Below are 24,489 nucleotides of genomic sequence, written 5' to 3' on the forward strand. Positions count from 1 at the left end.
AATTAGCTATACTAATGGTTTAAGTTCCTGAATCCAGTGATATTTTCATGGATGAAAGAGTGGGACTAACTCTCCTAAATAAAAATAGAAAATGTCAATGATTTTTAAGGACAATCTAGTTCTCATAATTTTCAAGGACAAATGTATGAAACTGGGGTAGATGAACATAATTAATGGCCCCAATTCTTTATTCCTCCCTCTACCCATGTCATTTGCAATATGATTTTGCAGCGGTTCCCATCAAGAGGTGGAATATATTTTCCTGTACCTTGATTCTGAATTCAGCCATGTGAACTTCTATGGTCAAAAGGATATTAGCAGTTGTGATAAATGTAGAGCTTGAAAGTATAATTGCACTCTTTCTACTTTTATTCTTGTATGTTATGCATTACTGAGGACATGATTGGGCTAGGCTGTGGAGATTGGGAGCCAGCTGACCTCATCCATGTGAATAAGTCCAGCCAAGATCAGCAAAACTGCTTAGATAACTTCCAGCTGATTCCATTTGCACAAGCAATTAATGCTTAGTATTGTATGCCACTAATATTTGTTGGTGGTTTGTTATTCAGCATGACTGTGGCAATAGGTATAATGGATATAGAAAATATGTAATGTCATTGCTTTCTTCTGCTTGCAAATTTGATTTGAATACTTCTAACTCTGTAAGTGGTGTATCATAGTATTACTCAGAAAATCTTTTAGGAAGCACCACTTTACAATAGACATTGTTTTAAATTTTGTAGTTGATGAAGAGTATAAGGAACCTACAGATTATATTTATTGATAATGAATATGATTGCTAGCACCTGAATCACTTGAGCTCTAATAATTTCCACTATTTATTGAATGCAGGTATTGTCTTAAGTTACATAATCTTGTCTAATCTTCACAACTTACCTTATAAGGTAAGCAAAATCATGCCCAGCTTACACAGAAAATGACTGTGGCTTATAGAGGTTAAATTGCAGAGCCAAGATATAAAGCCCAGGTCTCTCTGACTCCATGGTCTACATGCTACTGTCTCTAAAAAACTTTAAGCAAAATTTGAATTCCTTGAGATTTTAGCTAAAAACTGAACCTCATTTGTCTTTGTAATAGCTGAAGTGAAGTTGGTTACTATGGCTAATTTCCTATGATTAAGATTTTTTTAAAAAGGGGAAGAGATATAAAAAGGTTTAATTTTACCTAGGAAATTGGAAGTGTTAATAGAAAGATAAAATGAAAGCTGATGATAAAGTACAACTCCAATTTTCTAATAATTTTCAATATCAGGTTATAGGCATCATCAAAAATTTCTGAGATCACAAAGGATCTCCTGTTAACTAAATACTCTGGGAAATAAAAACCTATAAAATGACCTGCAGTATCAGTCCTCTGATAATAATACATAAAAAGAATGCCATTAACATCTATAATAATGTCAGATAAATATTTTTTTCACATTTAAGAACTGAAAGTTTTGAACTCTGCTATAATGCTGTGTTAAGATGTAAAGATATGCTAAGTGATTAAAATGTTTCCTAGAAAATGTTACATATGTATGATCTATTGCTTCAAGCTAAGCTGATGTTCTCTAACAGAAGTTTAACTTTGAATAAGGAATTTGTATAATATATATAGATGTGTGTTTGTGTAGAAGTGTATCAGTCAATTTCAGGCCCCTCACAAGTCACAGTAATTTTTATATTTCAACTCTTTGGACAGAAAAAACATAAAAAGTTCAACTCATATCTTTTCATTTTAGCAAGTAATATACAATTTTGATTCATTATTTAAAATGTACATAGCTTAAATTTTTACATTATGAATAGTAGGAGAAGATGCGAAAAAAAAAATTAAAGAGACTTTTGGAGGAAAGAAAATGAGTTAGAGACCTAGAAAAGTTTATCCAGGCTCTGAGGAATAAACTACTTCCAATATCTTCTTATTTATTTGGTTTATGGTTGGAGAACATATTATGCTATAATTGATTTTTGAAATATTAATTGAAAAATATCATTTATAGCTTTAAGATATTACTTGTCTGCCTTAATTTCAAAGATAAAAGTTTATTTTTAAAATAAAGTTTATTTTCATATAGGATTAGGGGTATTTTGGACATGATTTTTTTCTTTGATTTCTAAACATTTTTACATCCCTTAAATCAGAATGTGTCTGACAATTGGCCGTACTTTCCTTTCTTAGTGGTACATCTTAAAATAATGGTGCATCTGTCATATAGATTACTTATATGGCATCTCAGTTTCTAAGATATATGAAATGGAGGGGTACTACTTGATATTTTGGAAAATTTGACATGTTAGCAGCATTGGTCAATTAACGAGCAGGTTTATTTATATAGACTTTATCATATTCAAACCTTGTCGGGTTTTTTTTGTTTGTTTGTTTTTGTTTTTTTTTTAAGAGAGAGGGTCACTCTATTGCACAGGCTAGAGTGCAGTGGTGTCATCATAGCTCACTGTAACTTTGAACTCGTGGGATCAGGAGTGATCCTCTTGTCTCAGTCTCCCAAGTAGCTGGGACTACAGGTGTGTGCCACCATGCATGGCTAATTTATCTTTCTTTCTTTCTTTCTTTTTTTTTTTTTTTGTGAGACAGAGTCTCACTCTGTTGCCTGAGCTAGAGTGCCGTGGCATCAACCTTACTCACTGCAACCTCAAACTCCTGGGCTCAAACTGCCTCAGCCTCCTGAGTAGCTGGGACTACAGGCATGCGCCACCATGCTCGGCTAAGTTTTTCTGTATATATTAGTTGGCCAATTAATTTCTTTCTATTTTTTTTAGTAGAGATGGGGCCTCGCTCTTGCTCAGTCTGGTCTCGAACTCCTGAGCTCAAACAATCTGCCAGCCCGGCCTCCCAGAGTGCTAGATGATACAGGCGTGAGCCACCATGTCTGGCCTAATTTTTCTATTTTTTTTTTAGAGACAGTGTCTCATTATGTTTCCCAGGCAGGTCTTAAACTCCTATCTCAAGTGATCCTTCTGCCTCGGCCACCCAGAGTGCTGGCATTACAGATGTAAGCCACTATGCTTGGCCTCCTTTATCAGATTTTTTATCTGTACTCTATGAGAAATCAGAGCTCTCATTTCACAATGTTTGGATGTACATTCAAAACTCACATTTATGTCGGTACTCTGAATTTTTCTTCAAATTAAGTCTAGTTTTCAGTCTAGTTAAGTCCTACTAGGACAATAACATAACAAAAACTTCTTCTAGAATCTTCTTAGATAATCCCCCAAACTGTTAATGTAGAAGTCTTTTAGAAATCAAAGAGGTAATAAAATGATTCCTTCTCTTTTCTTATCCCCCATAACTATGTAAACTATATCCCATATACTGTAAATATTATTTATTTACTGTCAAATATTTAATTTTTATTATACATGTTGTGAAAAAACCCGTGTACACAATAAGGTCAAAGGTAACACAAGTTGCAAAATGCAAACCAAGACAAGAAAGAACTATGTAATCAAATATAAATCAATTCTAATTATAGAGAGAAAATATTGGTAAAAGTTGAATAATTAACTTCTCTTTTGTTACAATAAAAATATAATTAAGTTTGCAAATTTAAATTTGCCATTTTGGATGCTAAGGAATAATGATACTTGTATTAAATATGCAAAATATGCATGAAGAGCCCATGTTTTGAGTATCAGTTAATTTCAAGCTCTCTTATTTTATGCAAACAATGTCTACATTCCCCACCATTAAACACTCTTCAGAAGAACAAATAGTTTATTGACAATAACAAATTTTTAAAGCTTATCCATGTCTGTTTATCATTTTTTTTCTTTTTAACCTTCTGCATTAACTATTTGGAGAGATGAAAGTCTTATAAGAAGCCAAATAAAATAACATTTGAAAAATATTTGACTAACATGAGAAAATATTTGACTAAGAAAAAAACTTACATGATATTAGGTTATATGCTAGGCCTAACTTACATGCCATTGGTCAAAATATGAATTGGTGCAACCTTCTTGGAGACAATATTTGCCTGCTATTGACCAAAATTGAAAATGATATGTATATTTAGATATGTGCAATATATACTTATTGCAACAGTGCAATAGCAAAGATCCAGAAGTAGCTTAAACATTCATCAACAACAGACTGATTAAATGAAGTATAGTAGTACCATATGTGGCATCACTTAATATTTAGCCATTAAAAGAATTATGTTGATTTGTAAGTGCTGATATAGAAAGATATTCAACATAAAGTGGAAAAAGAGCAAGTTAAATAGTATGTATACTATAAATCCACTTATTTTATAAATAAAATATATATATGTGAATGTTTAAATGTGTTTGTATGTGGGTATACACTTTTCTGGAAAGATTAACAAAAACCTGTTAATTATTCTACTGATGAGTGAGATTGTCTTAGTTTAAAGCATTCTGTTCAATGAGGTTTTGCCATGGACATTTTTGTTCTATAATAAAAACAAAGCAGCAACAAAGAAGTCAATATTATGATGGTGCTTACAATAAACAGAAATAAGTTTTTCAGGCATTTCCTTCACATTTTGGTGTTTATTTATAGGAATAGTAAAAAACTCATCAGAAGAAGTAAAATTCTGTTTAAGTAAATTTTCATTATTAAACCTTTATTTTACATTGTCATATATCTTTACCTATATGCTTGCAAATATAAGACATCTACATATTTGATGATAGTTATATTCAGACAGCCTCAAGAGACTTCACATTTTAAAATAGTAACTCAAACTGCAAAGGAAAACCATTTCATTTTACTCAGCCTTCTCTGTGCCATGTGTAGCATAGAAACTTCATAATGATAATTTATATGTAATTTCAAATTATTAATGCATTTGAGGTTATGAGTACTTTAAAAGCCTGATAAATGATACCTTTTAGTGATCTCAACATATTTTTTGATTTAAATCTATTTATTGGGCATTTCGAAAATATATATACTATATTCAGACTACAGGAGAACCCAAACTAAAAGACTGGGGTTACTTACCAGTAATTGGAGTTCTCTGACTGAAAATTTACTCCACAGATCCACATATTTTGGAGGTATTCCCATGTACCACCTCAAGGAATCGGGAGCTGTTAAAATGAGAATTTCCAGAAGGTTGGCACCACCTTAAGGCATGTGCCAAGTGCTGGTTGATTCCCTTTCTTTGCAAGCCTTAAAAGCTTAACACCTACTTTTTTTAATTCTAAACACAAAGGGTAGGATAAGTTTATGACTATTCTTGAAAGAAGATTACTTAATCAAAGAACTCCAGTTACCAGTGGGACTCCTTATTTTTTCATTTTATTCTCACATAAATATCTACATTTTAGAAATTGAGAGCAGTGTCAATCATTCCTAAGTCAAAAACATAAGAAATACTTTAAGTATGATTTTTAATATGATTATTAGTGTCAGATACATTATATTTCTTACCTTGAGCTTGCAGTTTTCTTAGCAATTTGGCATCTGTGTTATCTAAGAATTCAGCATTGCCAACATTGGGAGGTCGACCCTTCCGACGTCTCATCCTGGATTCCTCTCTTGTTCGCTGTCTTTCTGGATTTGGCGGTCTCCCTCTACGACCTTCCATTGCCCTGATACGAGGAATGACATCCTCTTCTTTCAAAAGACACCACTGCATTCCCTTTTAATTAACATTTTACAGAAATAATATATTACAAACAAAATATACATAAGAGATCAATATGTCAAAAAATTCTAGGTAAAAATCACAGATATTTTGAAATTTAGAAAGCTGGAATGAACTTTAGGAATTTCATTTTTTTAATTTAGACTTATAATTGTTCATGACCTTTGATATATCTTTAGTATTCTTACTTTAATGACTTAAACTTTAATTAAATATATAGAGAGATTTGCATCTGTATTTATAAACATATAGCTAGAGATACATATCTTAATCACCATATCTGAACTATAATGACCATAAAGTTAGCAGATATTTGAAAATATTAGTTGTGTGATGAGCCCCCTATGGATTGTTCTTGTGGGCTATTAGTTCAACCAAGAAACTAGGCTACCCAAACAGACGAAAGTTCCTCTTTATAGGAATATTACAGCTAATAAATGAAGACAAAAAGTAAAAGAATATCAGCATTTTGCAATACCTATCATCAAAAAGAGAGGCAACAGGAGAGATTTAGCCTCCTGATGGAGGTTCATACCATCAGCTATAAAGTACTCTTGCCCCTAAAAAAAAAAAAAAATCAAACCTAGATTTTATCAAGGCTCTAGATTTAATTACCATAACTTTAAAAGAAAGACAGGGTGAGAGGTATGTGTTAAACTATACAGCAAAATCCAATCTGTAGGAAATTCTACAAATGACATAGTTTCTTCAACAATTAAATTGCAAGAAGTAAAAAAAAAAAAAAAACTGTTGGAAGATTAGATGACCCTTAAAAGTTTTATCAATCCCAATCTGTGGACTTTACTTGGACATTGATTCAAATAGATACACTGTTAGGAAAATTTTAACAGTTAAGAGACAAGGCTGGCATGGTGGCTCATGCCTGTAATCCTAGCACTCTGGGAGGCTGAGGAAGGAGGATCCCTTGAGGTCAAGGAGCTCGAGACCAGCCTGAGCAAGAGCGAGACTCCATCTCTATTAAAAATAGAAAAAAATTAGTGGGGCATGTTGGCACATGTCTGTAGTCTCAGCTACTCGGGAGGCTGAGGCAGGAGGATTGCTTGAGCCCAGGAGTTTGAGGTTGCTGTGAACTGATGCCATGGCACTATAGTCCGGGCAACAGAGCAAGACTCTGTCTCAGGAAAAAAAAAAAAAAAAAGTAAAAATTTGAATAATGACTGATAATTGATGGTATCAAGAGATTATTATTTTAAAGTATGATAAAGGTACTATGGTTATGTGGTTATATAAGAGTCTTTATCTTTTAGAGATACAAATGTAAAACATTTAGAGAGGAAATAAAATATATAAGATTTGCTTCAATGAATTATGAAAGGAAAGAAGCAGATGGGGGTATGTGTAAAACAATATTGGCCATTATGATAATTACTAAAGCTGATGATGGGTACATGTATATATTTTTCTATCTGCTTTTGTATATATTTGAAATTTCCCATTAAAAGTTCCTGACAGAAGCACATACCCCAACATAACACTTGTGTATTATAAAAAGAATCATTCTGCTTTAGTGCATAAGCACAATCTGAGTCTGGTTTTCACATATCTTGCATATGTCAATCAAAACAAATACATTATGATATATTACCTTAAAATACAAAATAATATATTTAGATATTGGAGAGATATCCCTTTAAAATAACTATCTTATTATGTCTTGCTTTTTCTTACGAGTTAATTACTTCAGTGTGAAGGCTAAAGGAAATTTGTAAATGTGTTTTTCTGTAAACTAATCTCTAAGTAGAAATTTTGCTTGAAACAGTGAAAAAAATTCTACAGCCAAAAACGATCAAAAGTTCTTCAGTTTTATTTTATACCATGACTCCTAACCTGGGGCAAGGAGTCTATGAATATCTCAGTTAATGGGTACTCCTGCTACTATAATGGATAATAGCTGCATCCCACATTCCAAGCACTGTGTTTTATTCCAGGTACTTTGAATACATTATATACTTTAATCTTTACAACATTTCTATCTCGTATGGAGGCTTTCATTGTCTTTATATTACAATTGAGGGAATTCAGGCCCAGTGAGGTTAAAGAATTTGTCTGAGGTACACAGACAGCAAGGACAGCACTATGATTCAAACCCAGGACTGTCTCACTCTAAAACCTGTGCTCTTGACCACTATGTGTGCTTAACTGATGTTACAAATGTGTTCTTATACTTGATAAGTAACTGATCACAACATTCAGCAATGAAAACACAGCCAAAGTTAGGTCAAGGAAAGACTGGATCAGAAAAAAGTTAATGTACATAGTCCATATCTTTATGCTAAAAATAATACTATACTAACTCCCTTCAGCAATTCTCATGTTAAAAATAATTTTAAAAATTGAGGAAAATGAAAATTTTTGCTGAGATTTCCAATGAAGTAAATAGGAACAAAAGTTGTACCAAGTGTACTTTTAGGCCATAAACTACTAAGGAGGAAGATATCAGAACAGTTTTATGTTATGTTCAACAGCACAGGAAGTTTTTGATTAGTTCAGGTTTTCATTTTTCTATTATGCTCTTAGGCAGCAAGGCAGCATGTATTATATTAATTGAAAAATATAAAGCTGACATTTGTGATGCTTGGAAAAGAAGAGAGACTAATAAAAAGGTCTGTAAACAAATCTGTATTCAGTTTTTAAAGTATCTTATTAATAATAAAATCAATTTTTGGCCAAGATTTAAAGGGTTTTATTGACTTTTCTTACCCAGACACAATTTTTACAGGTATATTTTTTCAGCTAGAAAAATAAACCTGTGTCAAAAAAGCATAGAATATGTTGGTGCCCCAAATTTACGAGACAAATACAGTGATATTATCATTTATATTTTTGTCCTTGGCATTTAGGAAGTAAGTACTTTCTAAAGGGATTGCATATATTGGGTTACATAAAATATCTTCTGACTAGTGGATTTTAGAAAATGAGAAAAGGATGGTTAGGAAAATATGAACCTTACATTACAGATTTCAGTCACTGAAGAGCAAAAATAATTGTGAGCAAGGACAAACAGTATTTATCTCAATAAACTTTTCCTCAGGAAAAGCTTATATAATTTATATCACTTGATTCATATGCTATTGGCTTTTTGTCAATCATAAATTATATATAAAAGAATTAATTCTTTTATAAATTTCTAAGACTTAAGGTAGTAAATGATTCCTGAAAATGTTTCTTGACCAAGATGTAAAAGACATAGACAAAAAAAACAGATAATCAACAATTGGAGATGGTGAAAGATTAAGTTTATATTAATATTTTTATAATTCCCACTTTCAAGGGTTGCTAATTTATCATTAGTGAATAACACATTCACTTCTATAAATACTACAAAGAAAAAGAAGGAAAAATAGAAAAGTTTATTTCAGAAGACTAAATAAAATAATTCAAGTAAATAAGTAAATAAATAAATGAAAATAAGTAAATGAAATAAATGAAAATATATTGTAAGACTATAATGTAGTATAAAAATAAAGTTTCAGCTACTTAAATATTTGTGAGGCACCTTACTCTGAGTAAGGCATAGCATTATCTAATGGTGAGCTAGAGTCCTTTTCTTTAAAGTAACAGTATTTTTAACAAGGACCTCAGGTTCAGGCTATCCTAATGCAGGTGATCCAAGGTCCACACCCTGAACAGTAATGAACTGAAAGAAAAGTCTGGAGATTGATACCGGAAGTTGTCTCAACCGCCCACATAAAAGTTATGGAGGTCTGCATTAGGGCATGGGAATTAGAGCTGGAAAGGAAGGGAACTGTACATTGGTCTTTCTCAAGAAAGAACTGACTGGAATTTAAGACTGCCTGGGTGTGAAGGAGGAAAGCCTGAATGTAGACTACAAAGGTGATTAAGGTTTGGAGTAGTCTCTAAATGACATAGAAAATGGAAATAATAAATGGATAGTGAGGTTTTCTCCTTGAACAAAGGTAAGTTACAGGATGGAGAAATATTTGAGCAAACTGGCAAATGCATTTATTTCCTCAAAATTTTTTCACTTAAAAAGTAAACAGAGGCTAGCGAGGTGGCTCATACTCATGATCCTAGCACTCTGGGAGGCCGAGGCAGGAGGACTGCTTGAGCTCAGGAGTTGAGACCTGCCTGAGCAAGAGTGAGAACCATCTCTACTAAAAATAGAAAAACTAGCCAGGCATTATGGCGTGTACGTGTAGTTCCAGCTACTTAGGAGGCTGAAGAAGGAGAATCACTTGAGCCCAGGAATTTGAGGTTGCAGAGAGCCAAGATGACACCACTGCACCCTACCCAGAGCAACAGAGTGACACTTTTCTCAAAAAAAAAAAAAAAAAGGAAACAGGAATCCCCCCTTACTCCACATCTTTCACTGAAAAAATAAAAATGTAAACAGAGTTTTAAAGAAAATCTCTGTCTCTCTCTCTCTTTTTTAAACAGACAGGGTCTCACTCTGTCACCCAAGCTGGAATGCAATGGTGTGAACATTGCAGCCCAAACTCCTGGTCTCAAGGAACCCTCCAACCTCTGCCTCCCAAAGTTCTGGGATTACAGGTGTGAGCCACAGCACCCAGCCAGAACACGTTTATTCTGAGTGAATTAATTTTTGAATGTTTTCTGTATTTGGAAATTCAAAAGAGATGAGCTATTATGCAATTTAATGTCAATATGACTTTATTTCGACATTACTATTATTCTTCACAAATGACACTCCAAAGTATAATTGAACATTTCATGAACAACTGGTCTGTTTCACCTTATCTTATAGACATCGAATTGCTCAATTAACTGGGTTTCCCATGTTTCACTTTTAAAAGCTAGAATAAATTTGAGGCTTAGCAGCAACATGAATGTGTTCTCAAGTCCCATTCCTGCTTTAATTTCATATCCTACTTTGTCTTTATTTTTCTTTTGTTGCTCCCATTTTGTTTGCTTTTTTTATACTTGTAAGCTGATTTATTTTGAAAGGAAAGCACTATGTAATTAATTATAAGTAAATGCAGTAAACCAGTCCACCAAGAGCAAATTCACTGAATGATCTATTTGATAAGTTACTGAAGATTTTTTTTTAAGTTTTCTTATCAGTAAGACTTGGCTGCAGCAATTCCACCATGGATTTGCAATCCTGTGCCACTAAATGCCAATTTCTAAAGTTAACATTTGAGATGCCTAGTACCACACTTCTTGAATGCTAAATGTCATATAAGTGAATGGATGAACTTTCCTCTACTTTACGCACATTCTTCTGGATTGGGACCTGAATCTACCCTAGTCCTTTCCTCTGGTAATAAAATTGCAGTGGTGTAAGTTTTATTTTATTTTTTTATAGACAGGGTCTCACTTTGTCGCTCATACTTGAGTGCGATGGCATGATCATAGAACACTGCAACTTCAAATTCCTGGACTCAAGGGATCCTCCTGCCTTAGCCTGCTCAGTAGCTGGGACCATAGGCTAACACCATCCTATCCGACTAATTTTTTAATTTTTTCGGAGACAGGGTCTTGCTCTGTCACCTGGGCTAGCTAGAGTGCAGTGGCGTTATCATAGCTCATTGCAACCTCAAAATCCTGGGCTCAATTGATCCTCCTGCCTCAGCCTCCTGAGTAGCTGGGACTATAGATGTGCACCACCACATCTGGCTACTTTTTCTATTTTTTGTAAAGATGGGGTCTCACTCTTGTTTAGGTTGGTCTTGAACTCCTGGCCTCAAGAAATCCTCCTGCCTAGGCCTCCCAGAGTACTAGGATTACAGGCAGGCACCACCATGCCAGGCCATATGTTTTAAATCTGGATTAAGGCAATCAGTCTGACAATTTAAAGCCTTTTAGACATTTAGTGAACTGATAATTTACCAAAATGATTTTTGGCTAAATAATTTTCAGTAAATTTAACCACACCTTAAGCAAACAAATTGTTTTTACTATCTTTCTCTTTGAAAGTATACTTCCAGAATCCTTTACTTCCTAATAATTAGTTTATATAAAACTTTTAGAATGTCATTCCTAAAAGGAAATTGATCTTAAAGACTCCCCATATGCATTTGCATTACAGAGAAGGGAATTAAGTAGGCTTCGGTTTTTCAAAGTAACATAAGATGTTGAAATATCCTGCTAGGAATCTAAGAAATATCTTATTAGGGCATGAACAAAGTAAGGGTATCAAATATTTTTGACAAGATTTGACATTTCATATTTTTGACAAACATTAGAATTAGTATCATGAGAAAAATCTGAATTTTGTTGTATTTCCTTACATCTATTTCATAGTTTAGTATGTCTATTTTTAGTTACTTTATAGTGCCAGAAGTAGGTCGTGAAACACTATAAACATTATGGCATTGGAGATTTTTGGAGACAGAGTCTTACTCTGTCACCATGGCTAGAGTGCAGTGGTATCATCATAGCTCACAGCAACCTCAAACTCCTGGGCTCAAGCAACCCTCCTGCTTCAGCCTCCCTAGTAGCTGGGATCATAGGCATCAGCCACCCTGCCCAGCTGATTTTTCTTTTTGGGGGGGTAGGGGGTCTCACTCTTGCTCCGGCTGGGGCATTGGGAATTCTTAATCCACTCTAGTCATAATAGCTTATTAAAATCATATACTGAATAGCACTTTAAAGATGTGAAAAAGAACAGCTAAGATCTTAGGGGGAAAGGGGTGTCACCTATTAAAAACAGTTGAGAAAGATGTGATTTGATACAATTGTTTCCACATGATCACTATGCTTTCCACTTAGAGTAAGTTACCCTGTAAAAGTCTTAACTTTCAATAACTCCTCCTTAGCTCCACACTTGGATTCATACAGTTGGCTTTCTAGTATAGGCCTTGCCTAGCCATAAAAATCCTACCTGGTAGATCAGTGATATAAATTTCTAGACTTTTAGATTTCTGGTACTGATCTTTCATGTTCTTAGTGTCCATATGTGCCCACAGCTATGTTGCCTTAGGGGTGACAGTTAACAGCAGAGTTGAGTTAGAACTCTGGTGTTGGCTCTCCTCAGTCTTTTGTTCTCTAATTCAAAATAATCACCGGCTTTACAATTGCACCAGAGACTGTGTGCTGCCTACCTTATTGTGAAGTCTCCTCTTACTCCTTATTAACAAAACTCTAACTTTAACTGGGCAGCATTGTGCCAAGTGTTTTTTATCTTATCCAGAAAATAAACCAGAGTTAACTTGTACTTTTTTGTATTCTTCAGTTCCTCTATGAACACTAGTTTGTCATGCTTTCAATTTCATTTCTGTAATAAAAGGTGTGTTCACTACTACATTTTTCTTTATGGAAAAAATACCTCTAGGGAAAATTAACTTGGGGAAAAAAAGTGCCTGGCACATTAAGTATTTGCCACAAATATTTATTGATTAAATGACTAAGAAAAAAGGCTCTTTTCAGTAAGAACTGTAGACTTTTTTTCTTTTCTTATGCCATTAAAAAGAAGAAATATCATACTTTAAAAGAATACATGTCAAATAAAGAGAAAAAGCAACATTTTCTGAGTCATTTTTAACTTATTTCTTTGCATGTTTCCTTTTTTGGCCTGATAGCAAAAGGCATTCAATACTCTAAATGCTTCTGAACTTCCTGGTTGATAAAACAATAAACTTAACTATAATATTTATGCTGAAATGTTTAGTTTTCTATAAGTCACAAAAAGTGCTTTTCAAAATAGATCATCATATATTTCAAAATAATCATTGTCATTAATAATTTACTTTGAAACCTTCCTATACTCCAAAGAAAAATGTGGGAAAATGTGAATATCTCTTATTTGTATTGTATTTAAATAAATAAAAATAATGCCATTTTTATATTTATCAAAATCTGTTGATAAATATATCAACAGATATATTGCTAAATTTGACTGTCTTTTTTTTTTTTAAAATCTGTTTAGCTCAACCTTACTTTGTATTATTCTGACAATAAAAAACAAAGTAAAATAAAAATGATGACAAACATTAGGTTCAACAAGTTCTTTATAATGTGATAGGACAGATATCTATAAAAAATCTATTTACCTTCATGGCAGTAGAGTCTAGACTAAAAAAAAAAAAAAGAGAGAAATCTATTTACCTTACACCCTTTTCAAATGGGTCTCAAAGGGGCTAAAACAGCTAAAAGAAATTCATTAAAAAATAGCCAGCTAGTATGGCATGGACTGATAGAGAGTATTATAATTGTTTTGTTCCATGAAGTCTATCACCTCCCCTAAAATAAAGATTTTTATAGAAGATGGTGAGAAGTGTTTGATGTCTAGCAGTACATACTGACAAGTAGCTGATTCTATAAATCTCTCACCATATTTGTGGATCAAAATAAATAAAACTGATAATGAATAGATGAATCGCTCCCCCACCGATTTCTTTTTTTAATCCTATTTACTTCAATTAAGGTCTTCTCTTTTTACTTTTTTTTTTTTTTTTTTTTTTTTTTGAGACAGAGTCTCACTTTGTTGTCCAGGCTAGAGTGAGTGCCGTGGCGTCAGCCTAGCTCACAGCAACCTCAAACTCCTGGGCTCAAGCGATCCTCCTGCCTCAGCCTCCCGAGTAGCTGGGACTACAGGCATGCGCCACCATGTCCGGCTAATTTTTTTTTTTTTATATATATCAGTTGGCCAATTAATTTCTTTCTATTTATAGTAGAGACGGGGTCTCGCTCTTGCTCAGGCTGGTTTTGAACTCCTGACCTTGAGCAATCCGCCCGCCTCGGCCTCCCAAGAGCTAGGATTACAGGCGTGAGCCACAGCGCCCGGCCTCTTTTTACTTTTTTTAAAGGTAATAATTAGATTGTTCCTCTTCAGTTAATGGTGAATTTACTTAAATTTTAATAAGTGTAAGCTCTCATATCTCTCCATATTTTACTATACACTAAGTCAATATTTTCAACAAATGCTTGCTGTTAATAACATAATCACTATTTTAAGCACAGAAATATCTTGAATCAAAAATTACTAACTTATGAAAACAACCATAATTTTCCACTGCAGATATTATCTTCTAACAGAAATTATCTCTAAATTTCAACTGTAAAATACAGAGCTTTAGAATACCACTGATGCAATTTTTGAAATGCCTTAAGTAAAATTTGAACACATAGAACTAGTCAGTGGTTAATTTTTTGGGTATGTTTTAAGAAAACATTTTCCAAACTGTAGCTTGGAAATACATGAGGGACAAAATATATTTCCAAGGAAAATGTTTCATCAGAAGAGAGATTAAGAATAATGTCATCCCTCAGTATTCGTGGGGGATTGGTTCTAGGACTTTCCTCCCACAAATGCCAAAACCTACGGATGCTCAAGTCCCTGAATATAAAGTGGTATAGTATTTGCATATAACCTATCACATTCTCCTGTATAATTTAAATCACCTCTAGATAATACCTAAGACAATATAAATGCTATATAAATAGCTATTATATTTTTCAGGGAATAATAAGAAAAACATCTGTAAATGTTCAGTATAGATATAATTTTTTTTGGAATATTTTTGATCTGAGGTTGGTTGAATCCAAAAATGCAGAACCCATGGATATGGAGGGCTGACTATATGATTCTGCAAATACAGCATTTCGTTTGCTATCAAATACCCAAATAGATATATGGAGCTTGGAAAACTGTAGCAGTAACATTTAAAATCATTATGTACAATCTCCATGCTTTTGGAAAACTATGAATTCTTAGCTTTATTGGATTACAAAGTGTATGAGCATTTACTTTTAATAGTCAGGAAATTGTTTTTCATATTATATACATAAAACAGTAAATTTTAGAAAATACAAAACATGCAAGAATATAGAAAGCAAAATAAAGATTCATTGTACCAATGAATACATATATTTTTAAAGTTTTGACATATTTCCTTTGTCTTTTCATATGCACAGTTTTGTTTTTTAACATTTATTCAGCCATCATACTATTTATACAGTTTATATAAAAGCAAATATATTGTAAACGCATATGATCATCACTGCATGGTAATGATGTCTTTGTGCCAAACTATATTTTACATCTACAAAATTCAGGGTGATCAAAATTATTTCACATTATTAGTTACTGTAACAAAAGTATATAATCTTTGTTCATTTTCATAGAAAATTCTTATATAATGTTTCTAATTAATCATATGCTTACATAAGTGAATTATATAACAGTATATAGAATGTACACTGCTTTACAACTATATGCATCTCTATTAATTAAAATATGTTTTTAATTACTTACCTTTAACCACTGTTACCTAAAAGTATCCTGATATAAATCCAATTTACTAATCTTTTTTTAACTGAGAGAAATGTTCTCAAATTGCTAATATTTTCCCCTAGCACTCTACTGAAATGTTGGCAGCTTAACATATTCTGGCTTTAGTAATTAATCCTATTTCCTTGATTTGAATTGATCTCAATAAGACAATATTCATTTGGAAAACACTGATTATGTTTAATAAATAGTGAATGGATGTCAAAGAACATTCTGCTCTGTGTAAAGAGATTAAGGCCAATTATCTGATACAAAATTAAAAATCCTCTATGTATTGAATAGCAATTAGCTTTCCTCTCAGAACAAAAACCTAGTAAACTTAAAATCATAAAAATACCTTTGGGATAAATAATATAAGACTGTGATAGGATTAAAAAATAAGAACTTTAAAATGAGATTATTGCCTTCTTGCTGGGCACATTGGTTCACACCTGTAATCCTAAGGCTTTGGGAGGCTGAGGTGGGAGGATGGCTTGAGGCTAGGAGTTTGAGACCACCCCCACCTCTACAAAAAAATTTAAAAACTACTCAGGCTTGCTGACACATACCTGTAGTCTTAGGTACTTGAGAGGCTAAGATGGGAGGACCACTTCAACCCAGAAGTTCAAAGCTATGATCGTACCACTGCACTCCAGCCTAGGTGACAGAGAGAGACCCTGTCTCTTTTAAAAAAAAAAGCCTTCTAATATGTTTTGTGACTAAAAAACTGATCCAGTGTACATGGAATGTGTAACACTGTGGTTCACTAAAATTTTAAGAATCTGTTTGGTGGTAGACTTAGTCTAAGTCCTTTTTTTTTTAAGTATAAAAAAGAATCCTAGAATATTTTTCTACATACTTTTATAAGCCTCAATAAATACATTATGGCATTTTAGAACTACCAGTAAAGAGACGAGTAAATCTGGACATAACTACTTCCTTAAAAATTCATGGCTACCAATGGAAAATAGGTTATATGATGTGTGCAAAAGAATATTTTTTCAGAAACCTTGAGTTGTAGTTTTATCTCTGCCTAGTTGAGGCTATGTGACCTTAAAAAATTCCCTTAATCTTTTGAGCTTTCAAAATAAGCCTGTTACAGAATGAAGATGGCCTTTTCCATTTCCACAATTATAAAATTAGAAGGTAAGACAGGATAGAAAAGCCTGCCTAGTCGCAGAGAAAATATTAATTATTAGAAAAAATTTCCTCTGTACAATTATAATGGGACAGAAAGGAGAAAGGGTCAATCAAGAAAGAAAATATCAACTTCAACTAACCGAGCATTTTAACCTTTTTGAAACATTTTCATGCATATGATCTCATTTTAACCTTGCCATAATACTATGAGGCTTAAGTGTAATTATTTTTGTTTCTACTTGGCAGATAAAGAAATTGAGGGAAAAGGGGACATTTTATTGTTATTGTTTGGAGTCACAAAACTATTTCATGGATTAATGAGAATCTAGGTCTCATCATCACTCCTTAACTAGGATTCATTTGCAATGGAGCTGACAGGGAAAGAGAATAATAAACATATGCTGCTAAATACAAGTAAGGAAAAAAGGAAAAACATTCAAGGAAACCAAGGAAATGAGGTCTCCTTGGTGGGTTCTTTTTGCTGGTAGGTAAGGTTGTATGCTTGACCCATAAGATCAAAGGGAACTGTAGTGATATGTTCAGAAATGTGTGTAGTATAACTAATTTAAAAACTCAATTTCTACAAAAATTAGAAGTTTCACTGACCTAGTTTTAAGGAACCAAATAATAATAATAATAATCACCAATCTTGTGAAAATGTATCATATAGTGTGGCATAAACAAATGGACAAGATTCTTCCCCAAAACTAAGGCATATTTATTCTCCTTGGACTGACTTATATTTAATAATAACAAGGTTTTCTTATTCAAATTAGTTTTAAAAAAATATAGGAATTAATGTTTTCCTATATTTTACATGAACATGCAGATACTTTTATATATGTATAAGCTGTAAAATTATTAATGGAATTAATAAACAGGATGAACATGCAGATACTTTTATATATGTATAACCTGTAACATTATTGATGGAATTAATAAACAGGAAAAAGCTTACTTAAATATGAAAAAGACATCTATTAAAGTCAAAGCTCCTTGTTACTGAAACACAGAAAATTGAGGCCTTAGTGAGTGTTTACCATAAAGTTATATGTGTAGCTATATGAATTAACTAACAAAGGTAATGCTCCAGAGTGTAGTGAGATTGATTTACTTCATTTAGGTTATGGTACTACTTTTTGGTTCAAAGACTGTACTTTTTAAAAAGTGGATACCTGTGGTCCATCTCTGGCTTCATAGAAGTCACCCACTCTTATTTTTGCACTGAAGCTGAAATTGTCCCTTGAGATATCCATTATTCCATTTCTGCTGAGATACTGAAAAAATCACATATTTTTCCACTTCAGGTTTTAATAATTACAACCCAGCTTTGATGTATAGATAGCTTCAGGACACTAATGTTTTGCATATTCTATGAAGGGGCTATGGATTTATAGGAGATCAATTGGTTAATTATAATAGTCCCATACAAGAGAATATTTTGTATCAAGGAACTTTATCTGACAAAGGAGTGTACCTTTTTTTTTTTTTACATGAGCATGCTTAACAGGCACCAAATGTATATTATTTGGTGAAAAGTATGTACCTTTATTACTTCAGGGTACTGCCTAAGTTTCTTTCCACATGGAGCATAATATGCTACTTCTCCTTGAAGGCGCCCTCCAAAGTTTCTTATTCTTGTCTCTCTCTGCCAGCTACACATAACAGAAATGAAGGTTATGACATACGTAATTTTAAAAAAACTTTTAAAAATGAAAAAAACTTTTAAGTATACATGCTCTTCAGAAAATATGAAAAACACAAAGATGACAAAAATAAACCCCTCCTACAACCCAAATATACTTGCTATTGAAATTATTTAAACTTTTAATTAATTCAACTAAGAAATTAATCAAAGACTCAAGTTATAAATATTAAACTCCACTGAAATTTTTAGAAATCATAACTTGTATTACTTTGTGTACTTGGACATTTCAGTAACCTGTCAATGTGTACTGATTTTTTTTTTTTTTAACATATGAAAAGCTTTAAGCAAGAAAAGTAAACCTGACTCTTTGCTGTTTGGGGCTCATGTACATCCAAGTCTGAAACCTGTCGGGTCTGATTAAATTATTTTAGCCAAATGCTGGTAGAGTCTTTCAGTTTTGACCAAAGTGGCTTTCACTTTAATTCTATCTTTCACTTTAATTCTATCTTCACAGAAATTTCTGACAGTCTTAACTGCATTCTGCCCTTTGCCACATGATTTGCTCTTGGTTCTTTTCCAGTCATGTTAAACTTGGCTGCACGATCCCATCACAGCTCTGCCATACCTTTACGAAGCAGTTAAGACTTAATTTCAGTTTTCTGATCTATCAACTTCTTTGCCCTTTGCTTTAGCTCTTCTGCTCTAATAAATACTATGCAGTATATTCACTTCTTTTATTAATAGCAGAAAATGAGAAATCAAGTCTATATCAAACATGCATAAATCTATAGAGAAAAGCAAAAAAGAAAAACCTCATTTTGCATACCCATATTCCAATGGAATACGCAGTTCACGTTCATCTGTTACTCTTCTTCTTTTGGAGGTGCCTTTAAAAAAATTCAACCAGTTGATATAAAAGATTAGTTCATATAGATGACAATCTTTTGATAGTTTAGAAATTTTTCCTTAAAAAAGTATATTTCAATGACTTGGATTATTTAGGGTATTTCTGCAATTTATGCATTATTTTTAGATAGTTTTTCAATAAAACACGTAAAAGGCAGAGGAATTGTTTTTTCTTTTGGTCTGAAGGAAAGAATGACTAGTCTTTCTAAAGAAAATACAATCAAAGGTAAAAATACATAGCTCTGTTATTAAGGAAATGGCTAGAGAAGTAGGAGGGAAATAGAGGTTTCATAAAATCTATTTATAGTTGTCTTAGAAAATGTTAGTTTTCAGATGCTGAAAAATTTCGACAATTGGCACATACATTTAAAGGCAATATAATTTCTATGTCCATATATACCAATAGTCAAAACCACTACTAGGTCTTTTAATTAACCGAAAGCACAAAGGAATAGGATTATGATTATATGTAAAATTTATCCAATACAAAAATCAAGTTTCATAAATACAAATAAATTCGTCTATGACAAGTAGGATATACTGGTTCGTGGTAAATTAAAGCAAAATTAGAAACTGCCAAGAATAGAGTAAAACAAGTGAAACAACAAAATATTTTACTATACATATATGTATTTTCTTAGTTATCGAATGAGAATAGAAAGCAGTTTGGGAATATTAAATGTAGAAACTTTTAATGATGGCCTTGAAAAGTTTATAAAAAGTCAAAGAGGAAAAAAGATGTGGCATGTTAATGGAATTAAGAATACTAATAGAAATGATATTGGCTATATGCTGGGCAGAATGCAGTTGCATCTTAAGTAAACAAGTGAGCTTTTTTGTATAAACTACAGTTGACCTTGAACAACACAGGTTGAACCACATGAGCCTACTTATACTCAGATTTTTTTCTGCCTCTGCCACCCTGAGATAGCAGGACCAACCCTTCTTCTTTCTCAGCCTACTCAAAGTGAAGATGACAAGGATGAAGACCTTTTGATGATCTACTTGGACTTAATGAATGGCAAATATATTTCCTCTTCCATATGATTTTCTTAATAATATTTTCTTTTCTTAATATGTGTAAGAATACAGTATATAATACATGTAACATACAACATATGTGTTAACTGAACTGTTTATGTTATCAGGCTTTCAGTCAACAGTAGACAGCTATTAGTAAAGTGTTTGGAGAGTCAAAAGCTATATGTAGATTTTCAACTATGAGGGGGTCAGTGCTCCCAACCCCCACATTGTTCAAAGGTCAACTGTACAAAAAAGTCCAATTGTCAACCGAATTCTATATTCTAGAAGCATAAACTGAACACAAAAGCAAGAAAGATTCAAAATCAAGTGCTGTCATCAGATTCTTAAATTGGAAGCACAGGAAAAAAAAAAAGACCAGCTAATAGGTCATGTCCTTTTAAAATACATGTTGACCTTTCCGAGTCAACCTAAGATCTAGCTGCAATACTTGATTCCAGTGAGATCATCTCCAGAACACTATAAGTAAAAATTCGTGCTATGGTTTGACGTCTACTTTACAATAATAAAAATAAAGTGTAGGTACCAGAGTGTGGACTTGAAGTAAGTGTGGAAGAAGATGTACCAAGAAAAACAGGTGACTGTGATTCAGAACATAAGGCAGCAGGAGCAGAGCCTGGGGCTTTTGTTATGTGGAGGTTACGAGGTGTTGAGTGAGCTGTGAGACTCATGGAAGGGCTTTTGACAGAGGAAGTTGTTTTATTCAGTTTCATTGAAGTTTTCTCTCCTTCAGTATCACTATCTGATTCATCTTGGTCTTTATCATCATCATCTTCTTCTTCTGATCCTTCTGTATCTGATTCTGAATTACTATCTGATTCTGGGAAGTAAAAGAAGCATTTGTATATTATAACTAGATAATCACCAATAATTTGCAGTTTGTATCTAAATGGACTAGTTCAGGAACCAGTATCTGTGAATGAGAACTCAAAAGAGCAACTTTCCTGAAGAGTAAATCTTTTAATTTATTTGAGAACAATGTATGTAGGCTATATACAACAATATATGTAGGCTATATACATCCTCAAAAATTTTTTTAAAAGTATAGGTTTCACTCAACACTTCAATGACAAAACAGTTCTCATGTGACACTGTTCACATGATGAGTTCTGCTTAATGGCTTCAAAATCACTTTTAATAGAGAAACTAAGGTAAAAGGGGGAATTTACTTGAGTATTCAAATTAATACATTCTAATGGCTTAAGAAGTATGTTCAGTCCAGTATGAGGAAGAGAAGTCTGGCATTACCCTCATACTTTCAGTTGGGCTTTGGGGTAAAAGAAAACAATTTTCTAGGGGAGATTCTTGGGTTTTTTGGCTATAGTTTTCCTATTTAGGTAGCAAGATTTAGTAAGGGCTCTGCGGCACAATGTATATAGCACATTGGACTTCTAGGTAGCAAGATTTCATCAGGCTTCTCAAAAAACTAGCCTTACAGAAATAATTATGATAGGATAATTTAGTGATTTAATAATTTAAGTTCCATATATAATTGTAGTCCTATGTATAATGTATCCATTCTTCTAGATATGTAAAATCTATTACTGGATTAAACTTGATAAACATAGGGCTAATAATTGGACCATATTGTAATGATTCCCAGAATAACAGCTTTTGTAGAATTCTATTTTGTGTGGTACTGTCTGCCTATATTGAAGTTCATAACAAAAATTAGTTTTTGAAAGTTATGAATATTGATATTTATTACCTATCATGCAAATTTGTTTTTATGGGAACTCCAGGAAAAATTACTATCAGGACAAGCTGTTCTTATTCTGAGCAAATAGTGTAACTTACAGATACTTTCAATTGTATTAACTGACTATACTTTCCTATTCATATTGGTTGCTAGAATTTAGCTGAATTTGTGTCTGACCAGTAACAAATTTACAAACTTTTATAAAATGCATTTCATCTTTGTATTTAAAATTTAAGCTATCTTGTATTTTATGTTTTCAGTCTTCTGTGGAACAAGAGCAATAAGGAAAAAGAAAAATGCAAAGAAATACCTGCCCACCCAAATCTAGAAAATGAATCAAAATTAAACCAGGAAATATTCCATATATTATTTAATAAATCCTGTGTTGCTGATGGACATTCATAGTGATTTAGTACTTTTTGAATAACTGTGACTACAATTTTATCTTTGTTCAAAATATCTGGTGATGCAGTTTAACAAACAGCAGGAGAGATGGAAAAAAGGGGACAAATAAGTGGTCCTGAATGAAATGAAAATTAAGCAAGCTGATGAAACTGTCTTAATTTATGCATCATTTATATTCACCCTAAAGTTATTATTTGTTTAATGTCAAATGGATGACAAGCTGAGAATTTAACTTAGAATTTCCCATATTAATTACTCCTATATTTTGTAAGCTCATTATAGAAATGCACAAAGCTGTATGAAGCACAGTGAATGACAATGATTATAAATCTGTGAATTAAGAAGTTCTTTAAAATGTTATGGTTCACATAGCATTTAGAGAAATACTTTAAATTTTAAAATGGAAAATAACCTGATTGACTGTCATCAGATTCATCATCTTCATCATCTTCCTCATCCTCTTCCTCATCATCTTCTTCTTCATCCTCATTTGAATCTTCAGAATCTTTACTACTGGGAATGTCTGAATCTGTTCCTCTAAACTGCTCCACTAAAGATTTTGCAGGATGGGAGTGATGCTGTGTTTTTACTGGATTTACATTATTGCTAACTGCTTTTTCCTTCCCTTGACTATGCAGTATGGGAGAGGCAGAGGGCATTACAGGTGTCTGATTGCCAGGGGTTCGTCTCCCACTTGTACTCAAATTTATAGGGGAGCAAAAAGGGGTGCTACTTGCAGTAGCAGTGTTTTCATTAATCTTACTCTGCATTTTAGTTTTGGTAGTAAGTGCTAGAGGAGCTTCTTGAATGACACTTTGAATAACTCCATTTGGTTGGTGATTACCTAAAAGTGCATTTGTCAAGAATGGATTAGGGTGGTTATTTTCTACTGTTTGTTTTGGATTTGCTGGTGAAGTAGAGGTTGCTTTTGGATTGGACAAAGCTGCAATAACCTTCTTCAGGCTCTTAGATGACTCCTGTTTCTTTAACTGTGATGGGAATGCCTGTTTGTATTGTTCCTGTTGAAACATAAGTTTAAAAACAAAATGTACCATAAAAAAAAGACTGCTTTTGCTTTCAATATCTGAGAAGCAAATTATAGAAACCATATCATATACAAATTTAAATCATGATATACAAGTGCTTTAAAAGGAGTGGTAGTGATGACTAGTTGGTTGTTAAACCTTGGCCATACCTAATATATTTAAAACTTAGTTTTCCCCCCTCAAAATATAAAATACATATGTTTCCTGACTGTCTCCCTCTCTTTACTGTTGCTCCCATTCTCATAATAATCCAAAACTGAAACTCTAAAAATATCTTTTATTGTCTTTTTTCCAGTCGGCCATAGTACCATGTCTTTGGATTCTTTCATTGAAATACTGCTCAAATTTAAGCCATGCCATAATGTCTTCCTATCCAACTCCCAATATATGCTGTATACCAATGCAAGTTTTATCTTAGACTAAACTTTATTTTATTATATTGGCTCCTTGGAGCATTGCCAAGTTTATAAAGTCTAAAAACTTTAGTTTGTTGTTCAAATTACTTTTAAGTACAAACATACTTTTCTGGTCAAACTGGACTGTTTGCCATGGGCTATGAATATCACATTTTTACCATCTCCACATTTTGATATAATCATTTTCTTTGCATGAAATAGCCTCTTCTTTATAAATTTCAAGCTGATGAAATACTTCATCAAGATCTTTATTCTTCAAGATCTAACCCAAGAATCTTTCTATGTTTATCCCAGACAGAAGCAGTCTTTGCCTTATCCTTTGAGCTCCTTTATC

At 32.9% G+C, this 24,489-nt stretch overlaps 1 protein-coding gene across 23 annotated transcripts in view; it reads right to left on the minus strand.

The window, feature by feature from the left end:
• The window catches only part of BAZ2B (bromodomain adjacent to zinc finger domain 2B), a 248,145-nt gene that overhangs the window by 72,239 nt on the left and 151,417 nt on the right, over positions 1–24,489 (minus strand). For 18 of the 23 annotated variants that reach the window (XM_012745219.3, XM_020288473.2, XM_076005575.1 and 15 more), the window contains 6 exons: positions 23,106–23,712; positions 21,116–21,409; positions 19,469–19,529; positions 18,541–18,649; positions 18,170–18,271; positions 5,425–5,635 (listed from right to left, as the gene is read on the minus strand). In XM_012745219.3, the coding sequence (XP_012600673.2) occupies positions 5,425–5,635; positions 18,170–18,271; positions 18,541–18,649; positions 19,469–19,529; positions 21,116–21,409; positions 23,106–23,712 (1,384 nt within the window). The remainder of the gene's footprint in view (positions 1–5,424; positions 5,636–18,169; positions 18,272–18,540; positions 18,650–19,468; positions 19,530–21,115; positions 21,410–23,105; positions 23,713–24,489) is intronic. The other 5 variants (XM_012745221.3, XM_076005574.1, XM_020288474.2 and 2 more) reach the window with 2 other exon arrangements.

This window comes from Microcebus murinus, chromosome 8 (assembly GCF_040939455.1).
Source record: "Microcebus murinus isolate Inina chromosome 8, M.murinus_Inina_mat1.0, whole genome shotgun sequence".
NCBI classification, from domain to species: Eukaryota; Metazoa; Chordata; class Mammalia; order Primates; family Cheirogaleidae; genus Microcebus; species Microcebus murinus.